At 36.4% G+C, this 22437-nt stretch overlaps 1 protein-coding gene across 1 annotated transcript in view; it reads right to left on the bottom strand.

The window, feature by feature from the left end:
• The window catches only part of IL1RAPL1 (interleukin 1 receptor accessory protein like 1), a 665062-nt gene that overhangs the window by 295665 nt on the left and 346960 nt on the right, over nt 1-22437 (bottom strand). Inside the window, exon 3 of the mRNA XM_053969631.1 lies at nt 11530-11809. Within this exon, the coding sequence (XP_053825606.1) occupies nt 11530-11809 (280 nt within the window). The remainder of the gene's footprint in view (nt 1-11529; nt 11810-22437) is intronic.

Here is a 22437-nt window from a genome sequence, read left to right on the forward strand (position 1 = left end):
TAAACATGCACCAAATATGCAAATTTCATTAGTTCCTCTCTATAGTGGGAATATCTGAATATTATTTTCAGTGTTATAAATAAGTTCTATCTGTTAAGTCTGCCTGTAAGCTTTAAAAGAAGATATTAAAAAACTAAAGCAAATTTATTTTTTTCATACTACCATTAATTCAGGATATATTTACTAAAAAAGAGTTACTCTTTAGTCGTTCTATAGACACTATTGGAACTGAAGAAACAATTCATTATAAAATGGAATCTTTGCAAGCATGAGTCGTTATTTACCTCTTGCTTACATGTGAACTCTGATTTTATGATAATAGAACACAGAAGTGAAATATTTTAATCCAGATTATTTACATGTTACAAGATGTCATTTTATTACTTCTTGCACATCAAATCTGGAGTCATTTTGAGATCTCACATGACTTCTCCAAGTACTCTACTCTCTTCACAATGAACTATTGAATCATGTGCATCAGCAATCCTTTGAAAAACCTGCTATTTTGACATTGCCAGACTCAGCAAGACTTGCTTTTTTCATGCCCTACATTTCCAAGGCAATATTTCATTTACATCAGTATCCGTACTTTTTCCTCCAGTTCCCTCCATACTCTCTCTTATTTGTGCTTTTGACTAGGAGTCAGAATTCCTATAAAATTATTTACTGGATGGCCAAAAATAAAAAGAATCTCTTAGACGTATTGGAAAACTTCAATGAAATTAATTAAATAATTAATTAAATTCTATTTCATTGCAGCCTATTTATTTTTCACTGCTAACATTACCACTGTTTTCTCCTCCATTGATTTTGTTATGATTACAACAAGTTTCCCAATGTCTGCCTGATTTGCATCTGAACACTTCTCCTCACAGGTATAAAAAACCTTCCAACCATTTTTTAAAAATTTTTCTCACCATGGCATCCTCCTACATTTACTCAACTTTCCGTAGCATACACAAACAACCCCTACACAAATAATTAAGCCTCAGATTGAAGACCTGTGATAAAGATGTTTCTTCTTTCTTTCTATATCAGATAAAGATGATATCCCAGTTTTTCTGGTTTTTTGTTTTGTTTGTTTTTTTTTTTTTTTTTTAATAGAGAAGATTGAAGAGAAGAGAAAGAGGGATGGAGGCCTTCACCTTTCCGCTCTTCTTTGTGCTGGGAACTACACAACCTCTTCATTACTGGGAATATTGGGTGCCTCTGCTTTGTGAAGGAAGAGGAGAGAGAAGCAAGGGTCAGAACAAGGACCATGGAAGAACTTCTCACTGCTGCTAGGACTGCTTTAGCTCAATTTTGGCCTGGGAGAAATATTCTAATTGCTGTGGGAAGTAGATGTTAATGGAATTGTTCCAAAAACACCCTGAAAACACAGCACCTTATTCCCAGCTTTACTGATTCTTACCATAGTGGTAGCAGAAAGTAGTCAGTAGGCAAATTCCCTACAGTGTCTCTGCTGTATCAGTAACCTTCCTGGGTCATGGCACACACCCCCTTTTCAGATTGAACCTTTCTGGAAAAGTCATGAAAACATCATCTCTCTTCACCAGAGCTCATCTAATATTTGATACTTCTGGGAGCCTGACTAAAGATTCACAACTGCTGCTTTTCTTTCCCTTTTCTAAAGGATGATTTGTAATATTTTTTGTTAGAAACATTGAAATACTAAACTATTTACTGAAAGACTTATTTGTTGTACTGATGGCTTTTAAGTCAGTCTGATGAATTTTGTGATTTGCATTTCAGAAAAAAATATGATCATAATTAAATTCCATTACTTTCCTGTATTATAAACTCATCCAGTAAGTTTAATATTTTAAAATGCCAGCTTCATGTCATAGCACTAAGTACAGACATATGTCCCTTGACTTTCATATCAGCCACTGCATTACAATCTATGTGATGGAAACACACAAAGTTAATTTAGTTTAGAATGCAGTTTAAGACATTTCAGTTCTATCATCCATTTACATTCACACACCTGCATGCTACATCTAAAATCCTACTGTAGCTGTCAGTCTGCCTGATGGAGCCTAGAAAATGGTTTAGCTCAAAAGCCACAAAAAGCTTTTTTATTTACCTTAGAGTGGGTGAGTAGTGGCATGTGGCTTACCCAAATGTATCCCACATTCAGCCTCCCCCAGATCTAGTGTCAATATGTCATTCCCTTGTAAGTGTCCTGGAAATGCTCCTAGAGCCTCTAAAACAGCATTAGACACCTATCCCTGTATAATGGAATAAAATCTTAGCTATATTTTAACATCAGTTAAATTTCCTTCTGTCCTGAGAACAAGCAGAATTAAAAAAGGAAACAACTGACATGCAGCTTTTTAGAACCTAGATGCTTAAACTGAATTTGATGTCCACAGATAGCTTATATACAAAGAGGTAAGCATTTGCAGGGCAGATTCAAAATACAGTATTAGATATGAAGAGCAAACTTAAATGACCAAGTAGTGGCCCATATTACTACTAGCAATACAACTTGGTTGTTTTGAGTTCTGTGAGAGGAAACAAAAAAAGTCTATAAAAATTTGAAAAAATTAAAAGCCACTGTTATGAAAATGAGTAAAAAAGCATTTGAATTCTTTGCCTTTGTCTTCCATTTTTTTGGAGCAACAATCGATCCTTGACTTAAATATCTGTTATATGGAATTAACTTTATTTGTATTTTCTCTTTCTCCTGCATTTGCTAAAGAGGCAGCTGTAAAGTCACTTCTTCCATTCTGTTGCAAGTTTTTTTTTTACAATGAATGTTGCATAGTAATGCAACCTGACTATCTGTTAGGATTTTCCTCTCTTAAGTTACATATGTAAAATCAAACATTACAGTCATATTTTACTATTTTGTTGAAATGAGATCTGAAGTGTTACTTTTTTTGGTCAGAATTATTAATTTAGTTGTGAGCAGAAAAACCTTGACAAGCAAAGGGCAAATCTGGTTTGCTGAAAGTGTTCTTAAGGAGAAAATAACAAACCTCTAATAAAACAGTGGAAGCAGTAGTCAAACTTACTTGTTACATTGGTATATTGAAGAAAATATCTCAACAACAAAATAATTAGCAGTAAAAGAAACTGGATATAACATAAAAAGCTTTTTTTTAAGTCTTTCTTCAAGCATTATTTTCACCTCTCCTATAAGTTCAGAGCTGTTAAAATGCAATATTAACACCTTCTGCTCAAATACACTAATTTCTTCATTTTTCCAATATCAACATTCTTTCCCTATTCTGTGACAGTATAGGCATTTGCTATTTTGCCCTATAAAAATTAATATAGGTCTTTATAGAAACCTTCAAGCCCTACATAAAAGACTTATCTGGACTAACCTGTACAGTTCTAGACCATCAAGACTCCTCATATATTCATGACTCCACCCACTGACCATAAGGGTCATATTGCACCTTTTTCTACTCATCATCATGCTTGTTTGCTTATTTTTCATTGTTGAGTTCTCACTCAGCGAAGCAAATAGCAAACACAAGCTGGAATTTAGCTTTATGCATGAGTTATACCAACTCCACAATGAGAAGATGTACCCTGCACTCACCTGCTCATCTCCTCAGTATTAGGTATTTGTTTTGTCCTAACACATGTGGAAGGTGTTTATTATGTACAATGAAGATGCTAATGTCAGACAGCTGATCTCCTGCTGTGTCAGGGCAGGGGTGTGGGGAATTAGTAAATTTCAATCTCCTGACTTTCAACAAGCATTACCTTCAAGAAAATCCCACATTTATTTCTAGGAGCAACTGCTTTTGCCATCTGTACAGAACACTTAATGTAAGCTCCAGCTGCCCAGCCTGTATAAATTCCTAATGTTAGCCGGAAGGCTTTTTCAACTCACCAAGCCTCTCTAAGCCACAGTCAAAAATTATATCAATATCTGATTAGCCTACTAAGCTTGCATTTGAAAAGGAGATGGAGCAAACATAAGAAAATAAGAGCCAGATTCCTTGTGATGGTTATCATCTTCACAAAAAGTCCTTGGAAAAAGCTTAGACAAGTTTACAAATGGAGTGTAAAAATAATGAAGACACAGTTAATTGACCCCATGCTCTCTATAAAACAAATGACCACAAAGCAGGGACTAAGGAAAGTCCATCTCATGTGTTGAAAGAGGCTCTCCTGAACTTGCACCATTTCAAGAGGCTGTCAAAGCTGTTGTTTTCTTAGAACTATAGGATTGCTAAGGGTGGAAAAGATCTCTAAGATGCTCAGTCCAACTGTTAATGTAGCACTTCCACAATCACCACTGTGCAGCCGTGTCCTATCACTTGTTACCCAGGACAATGAGTGATAATACTGTCTCAAAGGAATTAATAGAATAACAGGCTCTTCTGAGACTTCCTTCTTTCTGAGTATTGCTAGCTCACTTAGGATTCCTTTGAGAAAGCTTATTTCTCTTATCCATTGTCAGATTCCTTTGTCAGTAATACACATAAACCTAACCAAAGATCTCATGCAGATCTAGGGAACACCATGATTACAAACTTTAAAGACAAACTGTTTTAAGACTTGATTTTCAGATACTTTCTCCCTTTTTTTTTTTTTTTTTTTTGACGGGGAGTGTTTGTTTTGTTGTTTTTTTTTGGGGGGGGGGGGCGTTGCTTTTTTTTTTAATTGAAATTTGATATGTAGTTGTTATATGAATGCTTACTCTTTTCTTAAGATAATAATTTTTAAAAACTTTATAAAGAAATAAAAATATTTATAAGCATATATAGCCAGGATAAAAGGCCCTCATTGGGTAAGACAGATTTCAAAAATGGTTGGTACCCAGAAATAGCAATTCCCACTTGTAAACATGTTTTACATTATTCAAGATGATGAAGAAATTATGCTTCCACCAGGTTTATGAAAAATTAATTCTATTTCTTTTCCTTGCTCACTATTTACTTCAGTAGAGCAAAGATTTTCTTATACACTGTGCATTCAAGATTTCTGACAATTAATTAAACAATTGTGAATACATGAAATATATAAAAATATATATTCTTCTTAAATTGAATTTGTAATTTAACACGTTTCTATTGTGGATGGTTAGCCTTCGGGAAGGAAGGAAGGAAGGAAGGAAGAGAAAAGAAAAAAAGAAAGAAAAGAAAAAAAAAGAAGAAAAGAAAAGAAAAGAAAAGAAAAGAAAAGAAAAGAAAAGAAAAGAAAAGAAAAGAAAAGAAAAGAAAAGAAAAGAAAAGAAAAGAAAAGAAAAGAAAAGAAAAGAAAAGAAAAGAAAAGAAAAGAAAAGAAAAGAAAAGAAAAGAAAAGAAAAGAAAAGAAAAGAAAAGAAAAGAAGGAAAGGAAAGGAAAGGAAAGGAAAGGAAAGGAAAGGAAAGGAAAGGAAAGGAAAGGAAAGGAAAGGAAAGGAAAGGAAAGGAAAGGAAAGGAAAGGAAAGGAAAGGAAAGGAAAGGAAAGGAAAGGAAAGGAAAGGAAAGGAAAGGAAAGGAAAGGAAAGGAAAGGAAAGGAAAGGAAAGGAAAGGAAAGGAAAGGAAAGGAAAGGAAAGGAAAGGAAAGGAAAGGAAAGGAAAGGAAAGGAAAGGAAAGGAAAGGAAAGGAAAGGAAAGGAAAGGAAAGGAAAGGAAAGGAAAGGAAAGGAAAGGAAAGGAAAGAAAGAGAGTTTTCATTAAAAATTAGTTACACATGTTATTTTAAACTTCCCATTTATTATTTCAGGTTTATTTAAATAAATAACTATGTGTTGGTAGCAATGCATCATTCATATATCTGTGATTATTTCTAGCAATGCATCATTCATATATCTGCGATTATTTTAACAAACTGTACAATTAACAGTTAAATAGTGCCATTAATTAATCCATCATTGACATGATTTGACAAAATTAGATCTTTAAAATTCCAGAAAACCAATACTTCATATTTGAAGATGACACATCCTATCTAAGAAAATAAATTTATGCTATCTAACTTAAAATTAATTTTCAGATGATTAAGATAAAGAACTAATTTTTTATAAATTCAACAATGTAATATCTGTATGTGTGGACGCATGTACATATCTATGTGTAAATATAAAAACAGAAAATACAACTGCTATGAATATGAATACTGATATTTTATACATAGCTAAACAGCAAAAATAAAAGCTGACCTTAAAAATTAGTTAGAATTACTGCTACATTTAAAGCCTCTACCTTCAGACATGCAAGACTATAGGAAGGGGAATGAAGCTAAATGCAAGAGTAGACAATAATCTGATTCCTTCCTTCCTCCCTTCCTCCCTTCCTTCCTTCCGCAACTTCCGCAACTTCTGCAACGTCCTTCCTCCCTTCCTTCCTTCCTCCCTTCCTTCCTCCCTTCCTTCCTTCCTTCCTTCCTTCCTTCCTTCCTTCCGCAACTTCCGCAACTTCCGCAACTTCCGCAACTTCCGCAACTTCCGCAACTTCCTTCCTTCCGCAACTTCCTTCTGCAACTTCCTTCCGCAACTTCCTTCCTTCCGCAACTTCCTTCCGCAACTTCCTTCCGCAACTTCCTTCCACAACTTCCTTCTGCAACTTCCTTCCTTCCTTCCTTCCTTCCTTCCTTCCGCAACTTCCGCAACTTCCGCAACTTCCGCAACTTCCGCAACTTCCGCAACTTCCTTCCGCAACTTCCTTCCTTCCGCAACTTCCTTCCGCAACTTCCTTCCATCCATCCATCCGTCCATCCATCCATCCATCCATCCATCCATCCGAAAATTCTGTACACTTCACACTACTTCAGACTTCACCTCTTTGTCTAAATTCTTGTACTGTGTGTTACTAATAGAAACAGTTAAGCATTCTGAAGCAGGTGCTCAGGTTTTTTACCAACTGGAGACGAAATAGAATTGAACAATCTCCATAGATGATGTTATTCCCTGTTTGAACCTTGCTGTCATCTGAATTTGAATCTTCAAAGCTGAATATCACTAAATTAATTATAGGCAGCATTTTTATGGCTAATAAGTTTCTAATTAATTTAAGTATGTTAAAGATAGAGAAGGTTTTTCATCTATAATATAATTTGTAATGCTTTATTTAAACTTCCATTGTTATCTCTATTTGTCTGTCTCCTAAGCATTCTTTACAGACACTCTTATGTTTCTGAACAAGACTTGTTCATATGCATTTTTCTCGACTAAATATTACAGCTTAACAAAGCAATTCATGTTCATAAACATTAAACATGTTCATAAATATAAATCATGGCTGGATGGGTGGATCCCAAGGGTCATGGTGAACAGTGCTACATCCAGTTGTTGGCCATCAATAGTGGGGTTCCCCACGGTTCACTACTGGGCCAGTTCTGTTTATATTTTTATTGATAGTTTAGAAGAAGGCAATGAGTGCACCCTCAGTAATTCTGCAGATAAGAGTGAGCTGGGCAGAAATGCTGGTCTGCATGTACAAAGGCACTGCAGAGAGTTTGGGACAGGCTGGATCAATGGGCTGAGGCCAACTGCATGAGGTTAAAAAAGGTGAAGTGATGGGTAATGCACTTTGGTCACAGCAGCCCCATGCAGTGGTACAGGATGAGGAAAGAGTGGCTCAAAAGTGGCTCAGCAGGAAAGAATCTTGGAGTTCTGGTCAACAGCCCAGGTGACCAAGAACACCAATGGCATTCTGGCTTGTATCAGCAATAGTGTGGCCAGCAGGAGCAGGGCAGTGATTGTTCCCCTGTACTCCACAAAGGTAAGGCCATACCTCAAATCTTATGTCCAGTTTTGAGCCCCTCACTGCAAGAAAGGCATTCAGCAGGTGAAGCATGTCTAGGGAATGGTTATGGAGCTGGTGAAAGGTCTAGAGAGTGAATCATATGAGGAATTGCAGAATGATTTGGGTTTAGTCAAAAGAAGAGGAGTTTCAGGAGAGATCTTATCACTTTCTAAAACTATTCTAAAGGAGGTTGTAGCCAGATAGGGGCTGGCCATTTCTCCCAGGCAACCAGCAACAGGACAAGAGCTGCATCAGGGGAAGTTCAGGCTGGACATCAGGAATAGTTTCTTCACTGAAAGGGTAGTTAGGCACTGGAATGAAGTGCCCAGGGAAATGGAATCACCATCCCTGGAAGCATTCAAGAAATAACTGGATGTGGCACTTTATGCAATGTTTTACTTGATGTGGTCCTCCTTGTTGAAAGGTTGGACTCCATGATCTTGGAGATCTTTTCCAACCCAAATGATACTATGATTCTATGATTCTAAATCACATAAATCTTCACTAATACCTAACTACAGAACTCCAGTTTCCCTATCAATGCTGATATTATGTTGGGCAACTACTAGAGACATTGTAATTGATGTTTTCAGGCAGGGAAGGAAAAGAATACATGAAGGAAGTGTTCTCTTGATAGGAACAATATTTCAGCTATTTTTGAAACTTTAAAGGCAGAATTTTTGACAGAAGCTACTTATTATTTACTATTATATTAGGTGTATGTAACATATATGTAATTTCTGGGAGCTGCACTTGAATATATACATTAACTCTTACTGCAGCTTATCCAGCTACATTCACTGTCCATATATGATAAATAACATGCAACCCTGTGACATGACATTGACCTCATCCTCTACCACCATCACCAATCTGTTTCCCGTCCCTCAGTTGTGACTCTGGGATGTGGTTCTGACCAGCAGCTAATGCAGCCTGTACCCCAGTGGAGCAGAGCAGTCAAAAATGGCAGTGCTGCTGTGGGAAGCAGCTGCAGGGATCAAAATAGTGGCTAAACCAAGCCAAGAGGAGCTGCGACCAGTGCAGCAGAGTGGCAGCGCAGTGCAACATGAACAGTTTAGATGTCAGAGGTTTGTCCATCATTGTTTTCCATTGTTTTGGACTTAGGGATGGGGAAAGCAATCTGTGAGCAGCTCCCACCAACTTGTCTTTGTCTGGGAAAATGTACATGGTGCTGGGTGCAGGAACAGCTGCCATCTTATCTTTGTGTGGGAAAAGCCACATGGCACAACCTAAGGAGACCATCTTGTCTTTGTCCCATCTTGCCACCATCTTTTCTTTGTCCCAGTGGCCACACAGGACTAGGTCAAGGTGATGAACACCCTTCGAGTGTAAAGCACTGTCTTAGGCTGCTAGATGTGGCTGGGGGTGTGTATTCTATTGCCATCTATTATAGGTGGTGCAGTTGTCTTCTGCTAATTTGGCCACCTGTTAAAACCAGGTGGGGCAGTTTGCTTTATCTCTACCACGACCAATCCTCCCTCTGGGAAATATCTTCTGTTAATGGGCCATTGAGTGTCACTGCATGACTGATAAAATTACATCATCCCATTGTGAGATGCTCTGCTCAGGGGAATGAGCCAAGCATTCCTATCTGGATATAATCTGAGATTTGGAACACCACAGGCAGTCTTTTCCCTCTGGATTCCTAGAGGAACAGCTTTCTTTTCCACTGGATTCTCAGAGGAAGATCAGGCCTATCTGCACCACCACTGGACCTTCAGAGAAAAACTTCACCCTTCTACAGGATCACTGCTCCAACAGAACCACACGTGCAGGACTGCAGTCATCATTTGTTGTGACTGCTACCAACAACCTGACCCACAAGTGTGTCGTATTCTGACCCACAGGTCATATTCTGACTCTGTCACTATTGTTTTGTACTACTGTATTTTTTTTTTTTCTAGTTACATGTTCATTTTCCAGGTTAAGTAAAGGTGGCCCGTCCACCTTGGACAAGTCCGGTAATGTGGTCCAATCTGGTTGGACATTGACGCTGTAAATTGACGCATTATGAAATAATAGGTTCTGTCCCTACTCACTATCAGTTACCTAACTGGCTTGTGGATGCCCTTTCGTCCCTAGTTATCATCTAATTTATTAAAAAATATAAGACAGTACAAAAAAAGAAACACTATAAAGCAATACAAAAATAACATAATTAAGAAGTGTTATTCCTACTCCCATATCTTTGCCTGAGAGCCCCTTAATTTCAAAATTATAATAATTCAGAGGGAGGGGGTTTGCATTTTTCATTCCAAGGGAGGCTCCCGCCTTCCTTAACAGACACCTGTCTTTTCAAACTGAGACAAGTACCTTTTTATTTGTTATTAATATTGTTGCTAATACTGTGCATTTCACACTCCACTGCTGTTTGCTTTCAGTAAACTTTTATCTCAACCCATAGCCTCTGCCTTTGCCCCTCTCTTGCCAAAGGGGGTGGTGGGAAGAGGAGTGGTTTATTTTTAGGTCTAATTTCTGACTGGTAGCAAACCATCACAGTAGTTTAAAGCAGATTAGAACATGGTCCTACCTACCTCTGGATTAAATAAAAATCCATGAATACAGGTTGAGATTATAAACTTAAAGTATGTCTGAGTAGCTAAATTCAGCCTTTATCTATACTTGCTAGAAATTGCAACAACGGATAATTAAGATTTTCTTTATATAAAAAGAGGAGATTAATTGTGGTATTTTAAATTGCATTTTGGAATAATTGACAAAACTGTTTTCATTTTCATTGCTACTGTTACACACTTATCAGAAAATATTAATCCAAATATAACTAAAAATTCTCCTGAATGAGCTTAATTTGTAGGTTTTTGTACTTTTCTTTTAAAGAGAACTGTCATCATCAGCAAAACCATGTTGAGTATGCCATTGGACAAACAATGTGAAATGAAATATCTCACAGGTTATATAAAAAGCTCATAGAATAATGTTTTTATAAACACATTATTTAGTAAAAAATCTCCATCAGCACACACAAGCCAGACAGCAATCTGTGCTCCCCCTCCCTCTACCCAAGACAAAAATCCAAAACCAACCAACCAAAAAAAAAACCCAATTAAAAAAAAGTGGCAGACAGTAAACCTTTCTAGTTGCTGATAAAACAATTTCCACATTTTCCTTCCATTACTGTACTAGCTGCATCGTGCATTTCTTTTAGCCACTCAATTGTTCTACACTTTGCTTTTGACTCTTTCTATTGTGTATTTGTAGCAAGACCGGGTGTATAGTTATCCAAATAGAGAAGAATACTGTAAGGGGCTGGAAAAATATCTCTCTGTAAACCATTTTAAAGATGCAAAAAGAAGCTGAAACCTGAAGCTGAAATGTTGCAGAAAGCAGAAACAGAATCCAGTCCAGTTTCTGGTGATAAAACCTGATGAATCAGAGAGTTAAATTTTTTTCGAAGACATCTAGAGATACGCAGCCTCTATTATCAGGTTAAGCCAGATGTAATTCTAAAGGATTTATGTGAAAATGCTGAAATTTCACCTTCTGTTTTCCTTGGTGCAACTACTTTACATCAAATAGCAAATTTTTTTACAGAAGAAAAGTTAATTCAGTTAAATTACTTAATAATGAAATCAACATAAAATTAAATCTGAATGCAAAAAAAAAGAATTTTTTTTACTCTAGGATAGCAATTTCTACTCAGAGTTTAAAAACCTTCATGGAAGGGAATACCAGGAGCAGAAGAAAAGAGAACACAGTCAGAAAATTTTCTTTTGGCACAAAAGTCTCACTATTAAGAGCCTTGTTTCATGTTTGGTTAATTAAAATACAGTATATTAAAAATATAGTACCTTATAACACATGCATAGAGCCCGCTGTCTTGTACCACTGTTGGTCTGAACCAAATGGAGTCTTCTTCTTTGCTCATTCTGGTTCCATCAAAAGCTATAGGTTCCTCAAAATCTCCAGGTCCAGAGCTTTTGTACCACATCAAACTAAGTCCAGCACTTTGGGCTAGGGAGTAATTAGCTCTAATATATCCATAAAAGAGTGCACACTTTATACGAACAGGTTCTCCCACTAGAACTTGATATTTCTTGTAATCCACAGACCAGTCAGTGCATCCATCAGCTACAAGAGAAGAGAAAATGACAAGAGACTGTCAAAGGCTTTGGAAAGCACTATTCACACAGCAATCTTTATTGTGGGAAAGTATTGTATTTGAAAAAAAAAAAAATCCATTGAGGGACTAGCAGTATGTTTTTTATCCCTGAAAAATTAAATGCATTTTTATGATGTTTATGTCTTGTCTATAGTAGACAGAGCTATTAGGACATATATTGCTAAATGTTGATAATCTCTGAGCAGTAACTGAGCAATTGCTCTTTTATCTTTTGTGGAACTCCAGCAAGACCAATTAAAAAATGCTGAAATGAAATTAGTGCAACACAGAGGGCATGTGGTTCACAGGATGTCACCATCTGAATTGCATCAATCAAATATCTTCAGTGTTACCATGTAAGTGAAAGTCTCAGAAGATATTAGGACAAGGAGCTGTGGTCTGAACCAAAAAGTGTGAACGTTTGGGATATATTTGAAGGAGGAGAAGAACATGTCTTTACAATAAGAACAGATGTGCAAAAAGTTATTTCCAGGAAAATTACTATTAATAATATAAATGGATTATTAAAGAACATGTTAAACAGTTCTTAGTTGGAATTCCTGATTTTCCAGAACTACATTACAAATTATGGTTATTAATGTTTTCTTTTTATTTTTTCCTGCTGAGTAACATCAGCCCTTACCAATACTGTCCCACAATAACTGCTCGTCAGAATGCAAAACTAAATTTATTTGACATGCCAAACCCCAGTAACATAACTAAACCCCAAGGCCAAAAAAACACCAAACTCACATCCTTGTCCCCTGTATATTTAGTTAAGAATACCAAAACAACAAAAGTAAAAGAGCTATTTTCTAAAATTCCTTCCTTAACAAAAGCTTATATTTTTTTAAGCAATTTCAACCATGAAAATTCACCATTAGGTTCATACACTAAAAAACTCAGTGTCCAGTCTCAGCTAGTTAACTAGGCCTCAATCCAGCCAGTAGAAAGCAATCAGTACATCCAAAGGACAATTTATTCTTAAAATTAGTATCTATGTCTCTTATTAATATTTTGTCTTTGAACTTGACACTTTATTAACTTTAAAAGAGCTCAGATAGACAGATAGCTATTTTAGAAAATCAACTTTTGAAAAGCTCTATTTTCATCCTAGAATTGTACTAATTTTAACAGAGAATTCCAGCTACTGTGCAAGGTAAAGCAGTATTTGCACTTTAAACTTAGACAATATTTTGATCTGTTACTTAGGAGAAAAATATACTAGATAGTGATTTTTTGAGTCCTTTATTTGGGTAATGCCACAGTACTCATTATATATTGCAAAATAAGAAAGACATTTTCACACATGCCTGTGTAAGCAATAACCCAAGTTGATCCAACGTAGGAAGATGGAACAAAAATGAATTGAGTGAATTTGCATTGTGAACAGAATTCACACAAACAGATATTTCATATATCTTTGGGCTGTCTCCCCCTGCATTTACTTTTATGACCAGGACGGGAAAATAATGTGTCCCTGTTCCAATTTTCCTACACAACAGTTCCTAAAAATTAGTAAGTGTTGTTACAAGGCCCTAATAAGACTTAGTTGTACTCATGCATAAATCGAAGTAAATGGAAACAAAGCTACACTATTAGCTTCCCCTTAGGACCAAAGAAACTAACTTTCATATATTCCAGGATTCAATTACATCTTTTATCATTTCATTTTTACCTCTCTGAAAGAGCATTCTCTCTCACCTGATTTTATTTCTCTTTGCTTCTAAATCCCAATGCCAAAAATGAATTAACAGCCAGCTCTAAGAAGTGTTAATTTCATTATATAAGTTACCAGGTAATAACTTCTTCATCATACTTTATCATCAGATTGTAATTTTGCTTTTCACTGCTTAATTTAGCTAGTACATGATGGTTTACATTATTAGTTTGTAAGTTATATCTTCTCTCTCAGGATATTCAGTTCTAATGGTTCCCAATTCCTTTAACTTGCAGAATCCATAAGAATATATTGCTGAATAAGACCAACTTAAGCTCTTTGTATTGGATGAAGGATTAACTATGCAGGGTGTGTATGTGTATTTGATGTATGCAAGGTAGATGCCACTGGCTGTTTCAGCGTGATATAGCTCATAAGGGACCTGGGGGTCCTGGTTGATGGAAAGTTGGATGTGAGCCAGCAGGGCCCTGGCAGTCAGGAGGGACATCCCTGTCCTGGGGGCATCAGGCCCAGCATGGCCAGCTGGGCAAGGAGGGGATTGTCCTGCTCTGCTCTGCCCTGGGGCGGCCTCAACTCCAGTGCTGGGGGCAGTTCTGGGTGACATGATATAAAAAAGCAATGAAGCTGTCAGAGAACATCCAAAGGAAGGTCATGAGGATGGTGGCGGGACTGAAGGGGAAGCTGTATGAGGTCACTTGTCTTGCTTAGCCTGGAGAAAAGACCAAGGGGAGACCTCATTGGGGTCTTCAACATCCTCATGAGGGGAAACAGAAGGGCAGGACCCAATTTCTTCACTCTCACGACTCATGACAGGACTTGAGGAAATTACATGAAGCTGTGTGGAGGTTTAGGTTAAAAAAACTAAAAACTGGGAAACTGCTTTTCAGCCAGTGGTTGGGCACTGGAGCAGGCTCCCCAGGGAAGTGGTCACAGCACCAAGCCTGACAGAGTTCAAGAAGTGTTTGGACAGTGCTCTCAGACACATGGTGTGACTCTTGGGGTGTCCTGTGCAGGGCCAAGAGCTGCACTCCATGATCTGATGGGTGCCTTCTAACTCAGCATATTCTAAGATTCTAGAAAAGCCTGCTAAGGATCATCTGATTTATCTATCTATTCACTGAAGTATTTATTCATTTTTTGGCACAAACCACATCAAATTGTCCCACCAGGTATCTTAAGAGAATATCTACTTCTCCTGGATTCAGCTGGGAGAGAGTTAATTTCTTTTCAGCAGCTGTTCCAAGTGCTGTATTTTGGATTCAGAACTAATGAGCACCTGGAGTGCTGTGTCCAGCTCTGGGTTCCTGAATACAAGTGATATGTACAGACTGCAGTGTCCAACAAAGGCCCACAAAGCTGATTAAGGGACTGGAGCATCTTTGCTATGGGCACAGGCTGAGAGCTGAAACTGTTCAGCCTGGAGAAGGCTTAGGGGGGATCTTAGTAATGAATACAAATACCTGAAGGGAAGGTGCAAAGAGCGAGGCTCCTTCCACTGGTGCCCCGTAATAGGACAAGAGGCAATGGGCACATATTGAAACACAGCAGGATCTCTCTGAACACCAGGAAACACTTTTTTTTTCTGTAAGAGTTACTGAAAATTCACACAGCAGGTTGTGAACTCTCCATTCTTGGAGATATTTCGAAGCCAGAGACATGGTGCTGAAAAATCATTTCCAGGTGGACTTTATGACTGACAGAGGTGTCTTCCAACCTCAATCATTCTGTAATTCTGTGCTTTATTACCGTTACACTCAGTGATAACCTTAAGGAAACACATGTCCTCTTCCCAAAGTGGTCTTTGAATAAAATGAACATGAGAGTGTTTCTCTTCATGCTTTTAGAAATATTATACCAGTTAAACTGCTAAAACTGACATTCAAGTCACTTAGAACTGTATTAACCTTATTACAGCTGGAAGGCTTAATACCTTAAAAATATTCCAGGAAAATCCTCACACTACTGCTCAGCCAACGTGCTAATCTATGTGAAGGTGCTAATTCAGTTTTGTCAGATAGAATAGAAAATCATCATTCCCATCATAAGACACACTGTGATATTTTTTGATAGCTGATATTTCAGGAGATAACTGCCGATCTCTGCATAAAATGCTCTCTATTCCACAGTAAGTGAGGAACATATACAGAAGCTTAAAAGCACATAATGAAAAGAAAAACAGACAGTCATGTCCTTAGAAATAATACCATGAACACTCAGATGATGATAGCATGCATGCACCATAACCAGCACTTTCTATGTACACTCTGCATGTGGTGTGTAGAGCACATGAGCATTTTTCAGTCCAGAAAAACTTGGATGTATCAAAAACCAATTAAAAGTCCAATTTCTATATTCCTTGAATAACATAAAGATACATTTTAAAAGACGCAAACATATATTCAGAAAATTCTTTTGATTTTGCTACCTTAAAAACGTTGCTAAATGTTAAATGTGTGTTACTGGCTTTGTAAATAGGGACAGAAAACAACAAAGGTTTAATATTCATTAATATTTTTTAATATTAAATAGATGGAATATTTCTGTTCAGTTTCATGTTGCAACTGTGTCCATTTCTACCTTGATTGGATTTTTTTTTATTTGTGCAAAAGTAGGGCACTGACCAAATAAATTATCTAATATTTCTTCTCTTAATTATGGCTGCTACTGACACAAAATCAACACCTTCAATTATGGTGGTTCAAAATAACTGGGGAAAAAATACACTCCATACTTTTCAATGTTTATATTTATACCATCGCATTATCAAGCAGTCAATCATCTTTTATAAATTGAAAAATACTTGAATAACTCAAGAGTTTTGAAATTTCAGAACTGCCTTCAAAAGAATGGTTATAGTCCCTAATATCTATTTTAATATGCTGTCTGTTATTGCTACACATAATAGCACAATACAGAGTCCAGGATAAATATAATCTACTCAGTTATTTCCCTGAGTGATTTCAGGGTATGAAATAAGCCACACTGCATCACTCTCCTAATAATGAGATCGTTCTGCTCAAAACACAAGTGCCTTGCAGGCTGTATCTGCTGGATAGCACAAAACACACAGAATATTTAACATTACTAAGAAGGCCTTCCCCTTAATTTTTGGTATTATATGTATCATTTTCAAGGTAAAATTCAGTGTTGACAAGGATAAAAATATAAAGTTAATAATTCCTGGGTCTTCTGCTACAGCCTGATCTCCTTCAAAAGCTTCAATTCAATATCTAGGTTTCAGGGTTAGAAAAGGTCTTCACTTTTTCAATACATTGGTTAAAAGCTGATTTCCAGACATTTTAAAAAATAGGTCTGACAGTTAAAATCAGTTCTCCTAAAATATTTGTAAAAGAAATGGCAAACCACCCAAATTGTTTTTTATGTAATGATATTTAATAAAATAAAAATTAGCAACAGATTTATTTTTTCCTGCTCACCAGTGTTTGTAATTCTGTTCTGAATTTTATATACAGAAGATTATGCAATGTCACTGTGTCATTTATTTATTTGTCAGCTACTTTGGGGTTTGTTTAATAAGGTATTTGCAAACCTGACAAAGAAGTGATATCATATATCACAAAAAATTCTGAAAAGTGGGTGTGCAAAGGAGAAAGCACCAGGTCTTGTTCCTAAAGCTGGGAAATTGTCAAGGAGAGCACTAAGAGATGCAGAAATAAGAAGGCAATATGTAGGGAATATGTAGTAAATATGATGGGTAGAGAAATCAAACAAAGGATGTTGTATACGTGCTATAAGATTTTTGGGTAGGGTGGCAAATAGCAAGGTCAAGAAAACAAGCTTTCCTTAATTGGCTGCTCATAAAACAGCATTTCAAAAGGTCATTGAGTGATGCACAAGAGTCAGGATTACTTTCTTTAAAACAATTTCCACAACAATATTTTACCATCAAAATCACTGTCTGTTCTGGATTACCTTACTCTCTACCCTCCTTGTTACTTTCTGCTTTTTGCTTAGACTAGCTAGCATTGAAAAAAAAAAAACTAAGATTTTTACAGTTTATAGCATACTCATTACAGTGCCTGAGCTAATTAACTCTATCCAACATAACACATGGTATTCTAGTGTGGGTTCTCATTATGAAGACATGCAAAGATTGTCTATTTTTGGTTTGCGTGTGCTTTAATTTGATAAAGAAATAAGCTCTGACAGGAATGAAGAAGCAGAGCTTAGAAACAACACATTATGGAGATGAGAGAGAACATGGTCAATTCTATTCTTAGACTGCTTAGATTTTGTTTTTTTCAAAGTACTACCAGTATAAAATTGGAAAAATGAAAAAAAAAAATTAATATTAGTACTAATGTTATCAAATGACCACATCAGGTATTTTATATGCAATTAAATTTCTTTTTGCACTGAGTGCTATTGCAGCTTTGCATATTGCTATACTGCACTTCTGTTGGATACAGCATTTACATTTTGAAAAAGCATTTTTCATTCTCTTGAAAATGCATGTAAAATTATGGTTTAGGCTAAAAACACGTATTTTGTTCTCAACCTAAAACTGTGTAGTGGCTGTCAGGAGAGGGTGCCAGTAATGGAAAATATGTTGAATGACATTTCAGGGAAACAGAAAAATTATTTTGGATATCATCATCTATTAAAGAAGTTAGTTCCTAAAAATTGCACTTTTCCCAACCCCAGATAAGTTGTAAAAGGGATAGATGTAGTAGTGGAGGAATTTTGGCAAAGTCATTAGTCCGTAGGAAGAGGAATAATGAAAAAAGAAATCTATGTCGTGCCATAAATTAATTTAAAATACTGTTTCTCAGCTTCAGAATACTGCACTAACAAGAAACAGGGTATATATGCCTAGATATTGGTCTATTTAGAGGCATAATAAGCATGAAAATAGCTTTAGGTCAATGTGGTGGGAAGTTTTTTATGTCATTCTCTCTTTTACCTAAGCCAAGCCAAATTAAATAGAATTTTTTTGTCTGAATTATTACTATTCCTTTAATTACCACAAGTATTTTGTAGAAAATATTAAACCACAAAAATTATTTAAAAAATACTATTCAAGACAGACCAATGCAGAAGCAAATGCTGCACTTCCTAAATTCCTACTCTAAACCAAGAGTTTTTCCCAGTAGCTTATCCAGTCCCTTTTGCATCTTTCAAACCCTCCAATTCTGTTTTACCATGTCATATAAATTAGGAAGCTCTGTAAACACACACTTTAAAGGTATCCTGGCTGGACTGATTGATCAGGTTCTGCTGGATTGAACCCCAGGCCAGCAATAAGCACCCACACAGCTTCTCAATCACTAAGCCCCATGTGCAACAGAACAGGGGAAAGAATAGGAAAAAACAAACAAACAAAAAAAAATGATGAAGATAAAAGTAGTTTAAAAAGTGAAGAGAAAAACCCACAAGTGATGCATAAGCACTCCCTCATTACCTTCCACAAGCAGACAAATGCCCAGCTGGTGTCTGAACAATGGCTACCTCAATAGCCAAAACCTCCCAAATTCATTTCTGTTCATGATGTTATTTGGTGTGGAATATCCCTTTGGCCAATTTGAGTGAGTTGTCCCAGCAGTGTCCCCTCTCAATCCCTTGTCCCCCACCCCTGGGGAGTAGAATGGGAGAAAGAGAAGTATTGTGGTGCAAGTGCTGCTCAGTAATAGTCAAAACATTGGTGTTTTACCAACAGTCCAAATCCAAAACACAGCATCATAAAGGCTGCTGTGAATAAACAAAACTCCATCTTGCCCAGACCTGGTACACAGATCCCTAATCTTCTGTGTGCTTCTGCCTGCTACCTTCTTTCAGTTATTAATCTCCAGCTCAGGGACTGTCTGTACATTTACAGTTACAGCATAGGGATGGAGGCATAATTTAATCAACAGCCACAAAGCATGAAAGTTTGTTTACTAGATTAATTTCTAAAGCCTGATATTAAACTGCATTAATTTCTTTGCCCATCTGAAATTAATTGGCTCTTCTTTGTTATATTTACTCTAAAACTTTATTTGAGGGTGGTTCCTCTGTTTCTTTCACAGAATCACAGAATAGTCTGAGATGGAAAGGACCCACAAGGATCATCGAGTTCAGCTCTTAAGTAAATGGCCCATTTTGGGATCAAATCCACAATTTTGGCATTGTTAGCACCAAATCCTTTGTATTCCCTATGAGGCTATACAAGATTATCTGCAGTCCTTTTTGAATCTTAAGAGTTCAAATTTCTTCCTCCCTGCTCCCCAAATATACTGTGATTTATTTTGAAAGACAACTTCCACCAAGTCTCACTATCATACAATTTCTATATAACTTTTTATGTAATCTTATATATATATATATATATATATATATATATAAACATATATATGTTTAGATATAGAATCTCAACATGAGTATGTGAAGAAGTCAAGTCTGGTACATGCTGGTCTTAAAACTCCCTCTGGAATGACTAAACCAAGTGATTGAAACAAAATATTAACTCAGCCTGAAGAAGAGAACTGGGGACAGGTTGAACTAATTTCTAAAAATTGAACAAGCACATGTAAGGGTAGGGTTTTTTCCCTTTAGAAAGGAGATTTCCCAGAGAAGAGAATCTTTGGGCCATACTGGGGTATCCCGTTGTATAGCAGATGGCAAATTATTTCATCTTTTTCATAACCTCTCAGTTATTTAAACTGCTTCTGAAAATACATTCTGTTCACCTGTAGCTTCATTTTGGAGATTATGAGGAAGATCAAGGATTTTTTCATCTTGGAATTTCAGTAGCACTTGAGTAACAGCTGCACTGTATGCCTCTAAACTACTCTACAAAGAACTCAACCACTTAATATCACAAAGTTGCTAAATATCAGCTGAATGGTGATAACAAAAATGTGAGAACTGTCCACTTGCAGTAAATATAAGAAAAATCAGCAGATTAGTTCATAACACAAGGGGATTAAAATTAATCAAATGACAACATGTGCATAGGAGAGTAGAATTACCTTGTTGCTGTGACTTATCTAGTGGAAATTTTTTAAACTGCATCATGACTATGTGACTAATACTGTGCAGAAATGCAAAAAATTAGCCTGAGAGCTTCAGAAAGAGCTGAAACCCAAAGAAACACTTTTTTTCAAGCAGACTTTGAATCAAAGTAACATTGTTACTTTAAAATTTCAAAGATTAAAATCCTAAGCATATAATCATTAAGTATAAATAGGCCATGATGTTACCAGGAATATACATATTTTTTTAAAATTACATATTTCTGTTCATTAGTCTGTTCTACATTACTTTAACTCCTAAAATACTGGGAGAAATTTAATATATGGAAACTGGGATCTACGATTTAAAATATCAATATTGTTTGTGAAAGAATATATTAACTGTATACAACTCCCAGTGGTTTTGATGGCTGTTTCTTGCCTACAAGTAGTCCTGCTAGACTGAAACTGCAGATATGCATTTATTTAAAGCCATATATGTGTCAGACAGCTATTTGTGTTTAGAACTACAATTAAATAGAAGCTAGAATGTAGTATAGCATTAAAGAGAAGAAAGCAGTTCTAGGAAGTTTTTATTTTTCTTTACTCAATATGACAAAGTATTTTTCTCAAAGCTGGGAAGAATTTTTAAATAAGCTTTAGTGTATATCACTGCTTCAATTTGATTTACTCTGTGTGTATTTGCATGCAAAAATAATTGACCTAGCAATTTCAGTGTTCTTGAACAGGGATATGTTGTCAATATTTATATCAATATGTTAATACAAATGTATGGTGCCATTAGGAATCTGCTAAGCAAGGCGTTAGTAATCATCAGCAGTTTTGAGACAGTCCAAAAACATTTAAACACTTGAAGAGAGAATAATGTCTTCTTCCCACAGATGTTTTGGGGCAGGTCAGTGGGGCAGAGCTGGACCAAAAGTCTGAGTCTGGGAGGAGGGAAGGAGGCCCAGGGCAGAGCAGTCTGGAAGGGCAGTGGCTCTGTGGCCTGGTTACAGCTGTCAGGGCACCCTGATGGCTGGGAGTGACCAGCATTGCTCTGGGAGAGTGGAGGAAATTTCCACAGCACAGGTCAGATCAGTATCTGCATTGTGCTGTCACCAGACAGGGGCAAATAACGACTAAAGATGGGGAAAATTCCCCACAAACTTCCCCCTCCATGAGGTTGTATCTTCAGCAGGTTTTACTTTAAAAAATTACTGCCCTCGTAACAGTCTGTTCTGTTATGTCATTACATATCTTAACGAGTTTCAAAAAATATACACTTGTAATAGATGCTGGTACTCTGTTTTGTGCACATGTGGACAAGCATCCAGCTCCTGGGAAGGACACATTTTCCTTTTCTTTTGCATTTCTTTTTAGTCCCAAGAGCCATTTAACATTTTCTGTGTGAATGACTGAAAGGAAAAATAAATTCTCAACATTACTCTGAACCTCACTACCAGCACACAACACAGTGCCAACTACCATAATGATTAGGAAATATGTATTAACCAAATATAAGAAATGTAGTCATTGTCAGTTTGCAGATCCTCTTTTATACAAACCCCCCCATTATTTAATGGCTACCAAAGACTGTGGGACAACTAACAGACTTTGGGTACAAAAAAAATAATTCTCATTTCCCAAAACCACAAGAAAACCTTCTTTTAATGTATAACACTGAGATAGTTTATCATCAGATGCCTAAAGAAAGGACATATTTTCTTAGTAAACAGAAACTAATTTTTAATTTGTTTTTATGATGTATTCTCTTTTCCTGCAGATGTTACTAAGTACAAGCATGGTAGTTTAAGTGAAAAGGAACTTCATGGAAGACTTAGCAAGAAACAACAATATTAACTGAACTTTAAAGAGAAAATATTAACTATAGTAAATCTGCAATCCAGTATTACAAAAAGTCATTATAAATGTTTGTACACTTTTTCTCTGTTTTAGAAGAACC

This window comes from Vidua macroura, chromosome 2 (assembly GCF_024509145.1).
Source record: "Vidua macroura isolate BioBank_ID:100142 chromosome 2, ASM2450914v1, whole genome shotgun sequence".
In the NCBI taxonomy this organism is placed as follows: domain Eukaryota; kingdom Metazoa; phylum Chordata; class Aves; order Passeriformes; family Viduidae; genus Vidua; species Vidua macroura.